The sequence below is a fragment of the Oncorhynchus mykiss genome, chromosome 18, assembly GCF_057628025.1.
Source record: "Oncorhynchus mykiss isolate SJ-2025 chromosome 18, ASM5762802v1, whole genome shotgun sequence".
In the NCBI taxonomy this organism is placed as follows: domain Eukaryota; kingdom Metazoa; phylum Chordata; class Actinopteri; order Salmoniformes; family Salmonidae; genus Oncorhynchus; species Oncorhynchus mykiss.
The window spans coordinates 17,665,913-17,680,497 of record NC_143039.1 but is presented as its reverse complement, the minus strand read 5'-3'; the positions used below and the strand labels follow the sequence as shown (position 1 = coordinate 17,680,497).

At 44.5% G+C, this 14,585-nt stretch overlaps 1 protein-coding gene across 1 annotated transcript in view; it reads left to right on the top strand.

Annotated features, from left to right (window-relative positions):
* The window catches only part of LOC110516308 (Krueppel-like factor 7), a 60,380-nt gene extending 46,344 nt beyond the window's left edge, over nt 1-14,036 (top strand). Inside the window, exons 3-4 of the mRNA XM_090207504.1 lie at nt 10,382-10,505; nt 13,589-14,036. Coding sequence (XP_090063630.1) covers nt 10,382-10,505; nt 13,589-13,640 — 176 coding nt within the window. The 3' untranslated portion in view covers nt 13,641-14,036. The remainder of the gene's footprint in view (nt 1-10,381; nt 10,506-13,588) is intronic.
* The last annotated feature ends 549 nt before the right edge of the window (nt 14,037-14,585 follow it).

Here is a 14,585-nt window from a genome sequence, read left to right as displayed (position 1 = left end):
CTAGAGGAGAAGAAAGGACAGAGGGGAGGATGGGGCTAGAGGAGAGGAAAGGACAGAGGAGAGGAGAGGATGGGGCTAGTAGAGAGGAGAGGAGAGGGGGGATGGGGCTACAGGAGAGGAAATGACAGAGGGAAGGATGGGGCTAGAGGAGAGGACAGAGGAGAGGGAGGAAGGGGCTACAGGAGAGGAAGGGACAGAGGAGAGGATGGGGCTAGAGGAGAGGAAAGGACAGAGGGGAGGATGGGGCTAGAGGAGAGGAGAGGAAGGGGCTAGAGGAGAGGAGAGGAAAGGACAGAGGAGAGGAGAGGAAAGGACAGATGAGAGGAGAGGAAAGGACAGAGGAGAGGAGAGGATGGGGCTAGAGGAGAGGAAAGGACAGAGGAGAGGAGAGGAAAGGAGATGGGAGGATGGGGCTAGAGGACAGGAAAGGACAGAGGAGAGGATAGGATGCGGCTAGAGGAGAGGAAAGGACAGAGGGGAGGATGGGGCTAGAGGAGAGGAAAGGACAGAGGAGAGGAGAGGATGGGGCTAGAGGAGAGGAAAGGACAGAGGGGAGGATGGGGCTAGAGGAGAGGAGAGGAAGGGGCTAGAGGAGAGGAGAGGAAAGGACAGAGGAGAGGAGAGGAAAGGACAGAGGAGAGGAGAGGATGGGGCTAGAGGAGAGGAAAGGACAGAGGAGAGGAGAGGAAAGGAGAGGGGAGGATGGGGCTAGAGGACAGGAAAGGACAGAGGAGAGGATAGGATGCGGCTAGAGGAGAGGAAAGGACAGAGGGGAGGATGGGACTAGAGGAGAGGAAAGGACAGAGGAGAGGAGAGGATGGGGCTAGAGGAGAGGAGAGGAGAGGGGAGGATGGGGCTACAGGAGAGGAGAGGACAGAGGAGAGGGAGGGTGGGGCTACAGGAGAGGAAGGGACAGAGGAGAGGATGGGGCTAGAGGAGAGGAAAGGACAGAGGGGAGGATGAGGCTAGAGGAGAGGAGAGGAAGGGGCTAGAGGAGAGGAGAGGAAAGGACAGAGGAGAGGAGAGGAAAGGACAGAGGAGAGGAGAGGATGGGGCTAGAGGAGAGGAAAGGTCAGAGGGGAGGATGGAACTAGAGGAGAGGAAAGGACAGATGAGAGCGGAGGATGGGGCTAGAGGAGAGGACAGAGGATGAGAGGAAAGGACAGAGGAGGATGGGGCTAGAGGAGAAAGGAGGATGGGGCTAGAGGAGAGGGCAGATGAGGATGGGGCTAGAGGAAAGGAAAGGACAGATGAGAGCGGAGGATGGGGCTAGAGGAAAGGACAGAGGAAGAGAGGAGAGGAGAGGACAGAGGAGGATGGGGCTAGAGGACAGAGGAGGATGTGGCTAGAGGAGAGGGGAGGATGGGGCTAGAGGAGAGGAAAGGACAGAGGAGAGGATGGGGCTAGAGGAGAGGAAAGGACAGAGGAGAGGAAAGTAAAGGGCAGAGGAGAGGAGAGGATGGGGCTAGAGGAGAGGAAAGGACAGAGTAGAGGAGAGGGGGGGATGGGGCTAGAGGAGAGGAAAGGACAGAGGAGAGGAAAGGATGGGGCTAGAGGAGAGGAAAGGACAGAGGAGAGGAGAGGGAAGGATGGGGCTAGAGGAGAGGAAAGGCTTGGGCTAGAGGAAAGGACAGAGGAGAGGATGGGGCTAGAGGAGAGGCAAGGACAGAGAAGAGGAGAGGAGAGGATGGGGCTAGAGGAGAGGACAGGACAGAGGAGAGGGGAGGAAGGGGTTACAGGAGAGGAAGGGACAGAGGAGAGGAGAGGATGGGGCTAGAGGAGAGGAAAGGACAGAGGAGAGGAGAGGAAAGGACAGAGGAGAGGAGGGGATGGGGCTAGAGGAGAGGAAAGGACAGAGGAGAGGAAAGGAGAGGGGAGGAAAGGAGAGGGGAGGCTAGAGGAGAGGGCAGAGGAGGATGGGGCTAGAGGAAAGGAAAGGACAGATGAGAGCGGAGGATGGGGCTAGAGGAAAGGACAGAGGAAGAGAGGAGAGGAGAGGACAGAGGAGGATGGGGCTAGAGGAGAGAGGAGGATGGGCTAGAGGAGAGGGGAGGATGGGGCTAGAGGACAGAGGAGGATGTGGCTAGAGGAGAGGGGAGGATGGGGCTAGAGGAGACGAAAGGACAGAGGAGAGGATGGGGCTAGAGGAGAGGAAAGGACAGAGGAGAGGAAAGTAAAGGGCAGAGGAGAGGAAAGGAGAGGATGGGGCTAGAGGAGAGGAAAGGACAGAGTAGAGGAGAGGGGGGGATGGGGCTAGAGGAGAGGAAAGGACAGAGGAGAGGATGGGGCTAGAGGAGAGGAAAGGACAGAGGAGAGGAGAGGATGGGGCTTGAGGAGAGGAAAGGACAGAGGAGAGGATGGGGCTAGAGGAGAGGAAAGGAAAGGGCAGAGGAGAGGAGAGGAGAGGATGGGGCTAGAGGAGAGGAAAGGACAGAGTAGAGGAGAGGGGAGGATGGGGCTAGAGGAGAGGAAAGGACAGAGGAGAGGAAAGGATGGGGCTAGAGGAGAGGAAAGGACAGAGGAGAGGAGAGGGAAGGATGGGGCTAGAGGAGAGGAAAGGCTTGGGCTAGAGGAAAGGACAGAGGAGATGATGGGGCTAGAGGAGAGGCAAGGACAGAGAAGAGGAGAGGAGAGGATGGGGCTAGAGGAGAGGACAGGACAGAGGAGAGGGGAGGATGGGGTTACAGGAGAGGAAGGGACAGAGGAGAGGAGAGGATGGGGCTAGAGGAGAGGAAAGGACAGAGGAGAGGAGAGGAAAGGACAGAGGAGAGGAGGGGATGGGGCTAGAGGAGAGGAAAGGACAGAGGAGAGGAGAGGAAAGGAGAGGGGAGGATGGGGCTAGAGGAGAGGAAAGGACAGAGGAGAGGATAGGATGCGGCTAGAGGAGAGGAAAGGACAGAGGAGAGGAGAGGATGGGGCTAGAGGAGAGGAGAGGAGAGGAGAGGAGAGGGGAGGATGGGGCCACAGGAGAGGAAATGACAGAGGGAAGGATGGGGCTAGAGGAGAGGAGAGGACAGAGGAGAGGGGAGGATGGGGCTACAGGAGAGGAAGGGACAGAGGAGAGGAGAGGATGGGGCTAGAGGAGAGGAAAGGACAGAGGGGAGGATGGGGCTAGAGGAGAGGAAATGACAGAGGGAAGGATGGGGCTAGAGGAGAGGAAAGGACAGAGGAGAGGATGGGGCTAGAGGAGAGGAGAGGAAGGGGCTAGAGGAGAGGAAAGGACAGAGGAGAGGAAAGGACAGAGGAGAGGGGAGGATGGGGCTAGAGGAGAGGAAAGGTCAGAGGGGAGGATGGGGCTAGAGGAGAGGAGAGGAAATGACAGAAGAGAGGGGAGGATGGAACTAGAGGAGAGGAAAGGACAGATGAGAGCTGAGGATGGGGCTAGAGGAGAGGACAGAGGAGGATGGGGCTAGAGGAGAGAGGAGGATGGGGCTAGAGGAGAGGGCAGAGGAGGGTGGGGCTAGAGGAAAGGACAGAGGAGGATGGAACTAGAGGAGAGGAAAGGACAGATGATAGCGGAGGATGGGGCTAGAGGAAAGGACAGAGGAAGAGAGGAGAGGACAGAGGAGGAGAGGAGAGGACAGAGGAGGATGGGGCTAGAGGAGAGAGGAGGATTGGCTAGAGGAGAGGGGAGGATGGGGCTAGAGGACAGAGGAGGATGGGGCTAGAGGACAGGGGAGGATGGGGCTAGATGAGAGGGGATGGGGCTAGATGAGAGGGGAGGATGGGGCTAGAGGAGAGGGGAGGATGGGGCTAGAGGAGAGGGGAGGATGGGGCTAGAGGAGAGGGGAGGATGGGGCTAGAGGACAGGGGAGGATGGGGCTAGAGGACAGAGGAGGATGGGGCTAGAGGACAGAGGAGGATGGGGCTAAAGGACAGGGGAGGATGGGGCTAGAGGAGAGGGGAGGATGGGGCTAGAGGAGAGGGGAGGATGGGGCTAGAGGAGAGGGGAGGATGGGGCTAGAGGAGAGGGGAGGATAGGGGAAATGTGAACCTGTTTTGGGGAATGAGTTGGATGTGAGTGATAAGTACTCTGTTACACACCTTGTACCTCTGTTACCTACCACAAAGCTAGCCTCTAAAGATAAGAATGGCCTCTGTTACTAACCACTCAGCTAGCCTCTAAAGATAAGAATGGCCTCTGTTACCAACCACTCAGCTAGCCTATAAAGATAAGAATGGCCTCTGTTGCCTACCACTCAGCTAGTCTCTAAAGATAAGAATGGCCTCTGTTGCCTACCACTCAGCTAGCCTCTAAAGATAAGAATGGTCTCTATTACCAACCACTCAGCTAGCCTCTAAAGATAAGAATGGCCTCTGTTACCTACCACTCAGCTAGCCTCTAAAGATAAGAATGGCCTCTGTTGCCTACCACTCAGCTAGCCTCTAAAGATAAGAATGGCCTCTGTTACCAACCACTCAGCTAGCCTCTAAAGATAAGAATGGCCTCTGTTACCTACCACTCAGCTAGCCTCTTAAGATAAGAATGGGCTCTGTTACCAACCACTCAGCTAGCCTCTGAATATAAGAATTTGCCTCTGGTATTTTAAGTAGTTGAGTAGTGAATTCCTTATGGACAACATCAGAGTAACACCAAAGAAGGCTGGCCCCAGGAGGAAGAGGGGGCTAGTCCTCCTAAATATATCTTCACCTGCCGACACACGTCATCCCATTTGCTTTATTATGGTAATGTACCTTTCCGTTCTTCAGCAGCTCGGTTGGGGAGATAGCAGGCAGGTCATTATAAAAGCACTGCAAACCACAAAATGCTTCCTTCCTTTCTTAATTGCATTCTGAAAGCTGATGAAGCAAGTGTTATGTGGATTGGATGGAGCTCTTGAAGAGAGATATAAAACGTGTGACAACTGCTGGAACAAACCGTGCCTCATTAAACCATCCAAACACACCGGGGAGCTATTATATAGGCTATATTATATAAGTTATATTATAGTATATATATTATATAAGTTATATTATAGTATATATATTATATAGGCTATATTATATAGGTTATATTATAGTATATATATTATATAGGCTATATTATATAGGTTATATTATAGTATATATATTATATAGGTTATATTATATAAGTTATATTATAGTATATATATTATATAGGCTATATTATATAAGTTATATTATAGTATATATATTATATAAGTTATATTATAGTATATATATTATATAGGCTATATTATATAGGTTATATTATAGTATATATATTATATAGGCTATATTATATAGGTTATATTATAGTATATATATTATATAGGTTATATTATATAAGTTATATTATAGTATATATATTATATAGGCTATATTATATATTATATAGGTTATATTATATATATTATATAGGCTATATTATATAAGCTATATTATAGTATATATATATTATATAGGTTATATGATATTTTATATATTATATAAGTTATTTTATAGTATATTATATAGGTTATATTATATATATTATATAGGCTATATCATAGAAGTTATATTATAGTATATATATATTACATAGGTTATATTATAATATATATTATATAGGATATATTATATAAGTTATATTATAGTATATATATTATATAGGCTATATTATATAAGTTATATTATAGTATACTGTATATATATATATTAAATAGGTTAGATTATATTATATATATTATATAGATTATATTATATAAGTTATATTATAGTATATATATACTATATAGGTTATATTATATTATATATATTATATAGGTTATATTAATAAGTTATATTATAGTATATATATTATATAGGTTATATTATATATATTTTATAGGCTATATTATAGTATATATTTTATAGGCTATATTATAGTATATATATTATATAGGTTATGTAATATAAGTTATATTATAGTATATATATTATATAGGTTATATTATATATATTTTATAGGCTATATTATAGTATATATTTTATAGGCTATATTATAGTATATATATTATATAGGTTATGTAATATAAGTTATATTATAGTATATATATATATATTATATAGGTTATATTATATAGGCTATATTATATAAGTTATATTATAGTATATATATATATTATATAGGTTATATTATAAAAGTTATAGTATAGTATATATTATATAGGTTATATTATATAAGTTATATTATAGTATATATATTATATAGGCTATATTGTATAAGCTATATTATAGTATATATATATTATATAGGTTATATTATATAGGTTATATTATATAAGTTATATTATAGTATATAAGTTATAGTAATATATATATATATATATATATATATATATATATATATATATATATATTCTATAGGTTATATTATAGTATATAAGTTATAGTAATATATAAATATATATATATATATATATATTCTATAGGTTATATTATAGTATATATATTATAGTATATAGATTTTGATATATAGGTTATATTATATGTTATATTATAGTATATAGATGATTTTATATAAGTTATATAATATAAGTTAATATAGGTTATATTATAGTATTTATATTATAGTGTATATATATATATTATATAGGTTATATTATAGTATATAGATTATATATAGTGTTGTAGACTAGTACAAACCAACAAACACTGACACACATGTCATCAACTACTTAAAAGCATTGCCCTCCTGAGTGGCACAGCGGTCTAAGGCACTGCATCGCGGTGCTAGAGGTGTCACTACAGATCCGGGTTCGATCCCAGGCTGATGCACAGCCGGCCGCACACAATTGGCCCAGCGTCGTCCGGGTTAGGGGAGGGTTTTTTCTTGTCCCATAGTCTCTATGAGACTGTGTTTAGTCTGATGTCTCTATGAGACTGTGTTTAGTCTGATGTCTCTATGAGACTGTGTTTAGTCTGATGTCTCTATGAGACTGTATTTAGTCTGATGTCTCTATGAGACTGTGTTTAGTCTGATGTCTCTATGAGACTGTGTTTAGTCTGATGTCTCTATGAGACTGTGTTTAGTCTGATGTCTCTGAGACTGTATTTAGTCTGATGTCTCTATGAGACTGTGTTTAGTCTGATGTCTCTATGAGACTGTGTTTAGTCTGATGTCTCTATGAGACTGTGTTTAGTCTGATGTCTCTATGAGACTGTGTTTAGTCTGATGTCTCTATGAGACTGTGTTTAGTCTGATGTCTCTATGAGACTGTGTTTAGTCTGATGTCTCTATGAGACTGTGTTTAGTCTGATGTCTCTATGAGACTGTGTTTAGTCTGATGTCTCTATGAGACTGTGTTTAGTCTGATGTCTCTATGAGACTGTATTTAGTCTGATGTCTCTATGAGACTGTGTTTAGTCTGATGTCTCTATGAGACTGTGTTTAGTCTGATGTCTCTATGAGACTGTGTTTAGTCTGATGTCTCTATGAGACTGTATTTAGTCTGATGTCTCTATGAGACTGTGTTTAGTCTGATGTCTCTATGAGACTGTGTTTAGTCTGATGTCTCTATGAGACTGTATTTAGTCTGATGTCTCTATGAGACTGTATTTAGTCTGATGTCTCTATGAGACTGTGTTTAGTCTGATGTCTCTATGAGACTGTGTTTAGTCTGATGTCTCTATGAGACTGTATTTAGTCTGATGTCTCTATGAGACTGTATTTAGTCTGATGTCTTTATGAGACTGTGTTTAGTCTGATGTCTCTATGAGACTGTGTTTAGTCTGATGTCTCTATGAGACTGTGTTTAGTCTGATGTCTCTATGAGACTGTGTTTAGTCTGATGTCTCTATGAGACTGTGTTTAGTCTGATGTCTCTATGAGACTGTGTTTAGTCTGATGTCTCTATGAGACTGTGTTTAGTCTGATGTCTCTATGAGACTGTGTTTAGTCTGATGTCTTTATGAGACTGTGTTTAGTCTGATGTCTCTATGAGACTGTGTTTAGTCTGATGTCTCTATGAGACTGTATTTAGTCTGATGTCTCTATGAGACTGTGTTTAGTCTGATGTCTCTATGAGACTGTATTTAGTCTGATGTCTCTATGAGACTGTATTTAGTCTGATGTCTTTATGAGACTGTGTTTAGTCTGATGTCTCTATGAGACTGTGTTTAGTCTGATGTCTCTATGAGACTGTGTTTAGTCTGATGTCTCTATGAGACTGTATTTAGTCTGATGTCTCTGAGACTGTGTTTAGTCTGATGTCTCTATGAGACTGTGTTTAGTCTGATGTCTCTATGAGACTGTGTTTAGTCTGATGTCTCTATGAGACTGTATTTAGTCTGATGTCTCTATGAGACTGTGTTTAGTCTGATGTCTCTATGAGACTGTATTTAGTCTGATGTCTCTATGAGACTGTGTTTAGTCTGATGTCTCTATGAGACTGTGTTTAGTCTGATGTCTCTGAGACTGTATTTAGTCTGATGTCTCTATGAGACTGTGTTTAGTCTGATGTCTCTATGAGACTGTGTTTAGTCTGATGTCTCTATGAGACTGTATTTAGTCTGATGTCTCTATGAGACTGTATTTAGTCTGATGTCTCTATGAGACTGTGTTTAGTCTGATGTCTCTATGAGACTGTATTTAGTCTGATGTCTCTATGAGACTGTGTTTAGTCTGATGTCTCTATGAGACTGTATTTAGTCTGATGTCTCTATGAGACTGTGTTTAGTCTGATGTCTCTATGAGACTGTATTTAGTCTGATGTCTCTATGAGACTGTGTTTAGTCTGATGTCTCTATGAGACTGTGTTTAGTGTGATGTCTCTATGAGACTGTGTTTAGTGTGATGTCTCTATGAGACTGTGTTTAGTCTGATGTCTCTATGAGACTGTGTTTAGTCTGATGTCTCTATGAGACTGTATTTAGTCTGATGTCTTTATGAGACTGTGTTTAGTCTGATGTCTCTATGAGACTGTGTTTAGTCTGATGTCTCTATGAGACTGTGTTTAGTCTGATGTCTCTATGAGACTGTGTTTAGTCTGATGTCTCTATGAGACTGTGTTTAGTCTGATGTCTCTATGAGACTGTGTTTAGTCTGATGTCTCTATGAGACTGTGTTTAGTCTGATGTCTCTATGAGACTGTGTTTAGTCTGATGTCTCTATGAGACTGTATTTAGTCTGATGTCTCTATGAGACTGTGTTTAGTCTGATGTCTCTATGAGACTGTATTTAGTCTGATGTCTCTATGAGACTGTATTTAGTCTGATGTCTCTATGAGACTGTGTTTAGTCTGATGTCTCTATGAGACTGTGTTTAGTCTGATGTCTCTATGAGACTGTGTTTAGTCTTGATGTCTCTATGAGACTGTGTTTAGTCTGATGTCTCTATGAGACTGTGTTTAGTCTGATGTCTCTATGAGACTGTGTTTAGTCTGATGTCTCTATGAGACTGTGTTTAGTCTGATGTCTCTATGAGACTGTGTTTAGTCTTGATGTCTCTATGAGACTGTATTTAGTCTGATGTCTCTATGAGACTGTGTTTAGTCTGATGTCTCTATGAGACTGTATTTAGTCTGATGTCTCTATGAGACTGTATTTAGTCTGATGTCTCTATGAGACTGTATTTAGTCTGATGTCTCTATGAGACTGTGTTTAGTCTGATGTCTGTGTTATGCGGTCTAGTTGGGATGATTGGTGGATGTGTGTGACATCTCCTTAGAGAGGCATGCAGCTGGCAGATTGTAAATATAGAGTAACTCCCATTAAGCAACACCACTGGCCTAATTACTACACACCTCCCACCAGTATCTCTGCCCTTCTCCTCCTCCTCTTCTCCTCCTTTTCATTTCTGCCCGTTCAGCAGGATAAGAGACCACTGGGAACCCCTCCGCATCCATGAAAACACACTACACACACACACACACACACACACACACACACACACACACACACACACACACACACACACACACACACACAGGGGCAGACTGGCACCAGAATCAGCCATGGCGTTTCTAACACAGTGGCTCATGTTTTCCTTAAGACGCCCATTATTTGACAAATTATAATTTTGCGCAAAAAAACCCCCAAGTCAGACAGGCCCAATGGGCAAAAAATGAACCAGCCCTTCTGGCATTTGCCCGAAATGCCAGATGGCCAGTCTGCTCCTACAGACACACACACTCACTCCTAAATGGAAGTCTCCTATCAACTCAGCTGCATGTGAAACACAGTACGGTGGGAATATGCCCCCATCTAGTTGACTGAACCCAACGTCGATCCTGTTTATCATAAACTCTAATGGTTATATCAGTTTACCGAGGTGGTAATAATCAAGCTCTAATACGTGAGATGGGGGCGGTGGGATTGGTGGATGCTTGCTGTAACCATCCGTATGATTGGTGGATAAGTGTTAAACATGCGTGTGATTGGTGGATGAGTACTGAACAGGAGTGTTTGTTTCTGTCCTCAGGTGAGAAGCCCTACAAGTGCTCATGGGAGGGCTGTGAGTGGCGGTTCGCCCGGAGCGATGAGCTGACGAGACACTACCGCAAACACACGGGCGCAAAGCCTTTTAAGTGTGACCACTGTGACAGGTATGTCAAAACACAAGCGCATCTCACACACACACACACACACACACACAGCAACACACAGCAACACAAGCGCATCACACACACACACACACACACACACACACACAGACACACACAGACACACACACACACAGCAACACAAATCAACACAAGTGCATCACACACAGACACACACACACACACACACACAGCAACACAAGCCTGTTAAGTGTATCGACTCTGAAGGCGAGGCATGCGTTACTCAAGCCCAGTGTTTGTCAAGGCAGTTACAGTACTTAACAGACTGATGCAGCCAGTCCTAGTAAGCAACACTGTAGAACAGGGCATATAGTAGTGATGTTAAGTCCAGACCATAAAGATCAGAAAGACACCCGTCAAGTTGGGAGGACTTGAACGCCTTAAAAGAGGCCTAAAAAAAAAGACTACAAAAATGAACTTTACTGAGAAATTCATTGCAGGGTCCCGTCTAGATTCCAATGTGTTTGCATTCTGCTCCCAACTGTTTGATTTGTTTTGATAAGGATGTATTTTAGCCCACCAGGAGCTGGTCTTCCAGTCCTTAAGAAATGTAAAGACTTACAGAAATGTAGAAAAACATCAGAAGTGTAGTAAAAACACAGAGATCCACTGTCCAACTGTTCTGAGACCTCAAGTTATACTGTTGTCTCAAGGAGCCTATATTACCATGACAACTGTTCAGAACCCTCAGGTTATACTGTTGTCTCAAGGAGCCTATATTACCATGACAACTGTTCAGAACCCTCAGGTTATACTGTTGTCTCAAGGAGCCTATATTACCATGACAACTGTTCTGAGACCTCAAGTTATACTGTTGTCTCAAGGAGCCTATATTACCATGACAACTGTTCAGAACCCTCAGGTTATACTGTTGTCTCAAGGAGCCTATATTACCATGACAACTGTTCTGAGACCTCAAGTTATACTGTTGTCTCAAGGAGCCTATATTACCATGACAACTGTTCTGAGACCTCAGGTTATACTGTTGTCTCAAGGAGCCTATATTACCATGACAACTGTTCTGAACCCTCAGGTTCTACATTTGTCTATAGGAGACTATATTACCATGACAACTGTTCAGAACCCTCAGGTTATACTGGTGTCTATAGGAGACTATATTACCATGACAACTGTTCAGAGCCCTCAGGTTATTATTTTTTTATAGGAGACTATATTACCATGACAACGTGTGAGGAGCTTGGGGCACCAGTGTTTACCTCATCTTGTCTTAGCTGTACAGTAATACAGTATGTTGATTTTCACAACAACACCTCATCTGTGTGTCACCTCACCTCCCTGTCCTGTGTGTGTTTAACATCTCCATTCATCCAGACGTATGAGTCAGACAGGGACCTGTGTGTCACCTCACCTCCCTGTCCTGTGTGTCGTCTAACATCTCCATTCATCCAGACGTATGAGTCAGACAGGGGCCTGTGTGTCGTCTAACATCTCCATTCATCCAGACGTATGAGTCAGACAGGGACCTGTGTGTCACCTCACCTCCCTGTCCTGTGTGTGTCCAACAACTCCATTCATCCAGACGTATGAGTCAGACAGGGACCTGTGTGTCACCTCACCTCCCTGTCCTGTGTGTCGTCTAACATCTCCATTCATCCAGACGTATGAGTCAGACAGGGACCTGTGTGTCACCTCACCTCCCTGTCCTGTGTGTGTCCAACATCTCCATTCATCCAGACATATGAGTCAGACAGGGACCTGTGTGTCCAACATCTCCATTCATCCAGACGTATGAGTCAGACAGGGACCTGTGTGTCACCTCACCTCCCTGTCCTGTGTGTGTCCAACATCTCCATTCATCCAGACGTATGAGTCAGACAGGGACCTGTGTGTCACCTCACCTCCCTGTCCTGTGTGTGTCCAACATCTCCATTCATCCAGACGTATGAGTCAGACAGGGACCTGTGTGTCACCTCACCTCCCTGTCCTGTGTGTGTCCAACATCTCCATTCATCCAGACGTATGAGTCAGACAGGGACCTGTGTGTCACCTCACCTCCCTGTCCTGTGTGTGTCCAACATCTCCATTCATCCAGACGTATGAGTCAGACAGGGACCTGTGTGTCCAACAACTCCATTCATCCAGACGTATGAGTCAGACAGGGACCTGTGTGTCACCTCACCTCCATTCATCCAGACGTATGAGTCAGACAGGGACCTGTGTGTCACCTCACCTCCCTGTCCTGTGTGTGTCCAACATCTCCATTCATCCAGACGTATGAGTCAGACAGGGACCTGTGTGTCACCTCACCTCCCTGTCCTGTGTGTGTCCAACATCTCCATTCATCCAGACGTATGAGTCAGACAGGGACCTGTGTGTCACCTCACCTCCCTGTCCTGTGTGTGTCCAACATCTCCATTCATCCAGACATATGAGTCAGACAGGGACCTGTGTGTCACCTCACCTCCCTGTCCTGTGTGTGTCCAACATCTCCATTCATCCAGACGTATGAGTCAGACAGGGACCTGTGTGTCACCTCACCTCCCTGTCCTGTGTGTGTCCAACATCTCCATTCATCCAGACATATGAGTCAGACATAAATATTTCCTTATTTGTAGCAATGAGGAAAGTAAAGAAGAAAAAGTGATGAATATGATTGAATAAAATATACATATTTAGTACATAATGTGACTTCATGTTTTACTCTGTTGACGTTGGCCTGGAACAAATGTATGAGTCCAATTTCAATGTGTTGTACTGATTTAGTTCTAATGTTGTTTGTGTTGCATTTCTTATACAGGCAGACAGCTCAACTAATTGTGCCTTAATGGTAGAAGAAACGTTGTTTGTGTTGCTTCTCCACCACTGGTTGAACAGATCCATGTACAGATTCCTTTCCTATTCAGAATGCAGCTGCAGTCATTACCGGCCCTGTTGAAAACGTGGATTGAAATGTTGATTATGAATTACATGTTTAATTGCATGTGCATTAGAATTGCCTTGACGCACTAGCGACTAGCTAACAGCAGCAGTTAGACTGTTGACTCAACAATAGTTCCTCCTACTATTGCAACAAGCTAACGACATCATTTCTGTCCGTTCTGCAGGTGTTTCTCACGGTCGGACCATTTGGCGCTACACATGAAAAGGCATATCTGAGGAGTTGGAGGGAGAAGAGAGGGAGAAGAGGAGAGCGAGAAGAGGAGAGGTGAAGATGGAGGTGAACGTCACGCCTGTCTCCGTTGTGTTGAAAAGGGTACTGAGAGAGAGAGTTCAATCAAAATCTTGGTTGCATCAGATCAAGGATCAGCCTTGGGAGACATGGGAGAGCCAGACAAACGGACAGGGTCTGTGGGGCTGCATTAGGCACGTAATCATGGTGTTTGTGTACAGACAGATAAACAGACAGTCTGGTCTAATGTTGTTCCCAAAGCAGCTCTGCCTCACCCGAGTCCTGGAAATCTGATACTGCCAGATGGGGATTCTGCCTGGAGACAGTAACACAATACCGGCTGACGCTTGTGTCGTATAAAGAGTAGAAGAGTTGTCGTCCCATTTTCTGCAAACAACCACAGGACAAGGCTACTTTGCAAAGCCAACCCAGTCAAACTTGTAAGGAGTCAAAGGTCAACTGGAAGACATTGACCCAGTCCCTGGTCAGACAACTGACATACTCCTATTCTCGAGATGCACTCCTCTCTGCCTCCTCTCTGCCTCCTCTCCGCCTCCTCTCTGTCTCCTCTCTGCCTCCTCTCTGCCTCCTCTCTGTCTCCTCTCTGCCTCCTCTCTGTCTCCTCTCTGCCTCCTCTCTGCCTCCTCTCTGCCTCCTCTCTGTCTCCTCTCTGCCTCCTCTCTGCCTCCTCTCCGCCTCCTCTCTGTCTCCTCTCTGCCTCCTCTCTGCCTCCTCTCTGCCTCCTCTCTGTCTCCTCTCTGCCTCCTCTCTGTCTCCTCTCTGCCTCCTCTCTGCCTCCTCTCTGCCTCCTCTCTGCCTCCTCTCCGCCTCCTCTCTGTGTCCTCTCTGCCTCCTCTCTGCCTCCTCTCTGCCTCCTCTCTGCCTCCTCTCTGCCTCCTCTCTGTCTCCTCTCTGTCTCCTCTCTGTCTCCT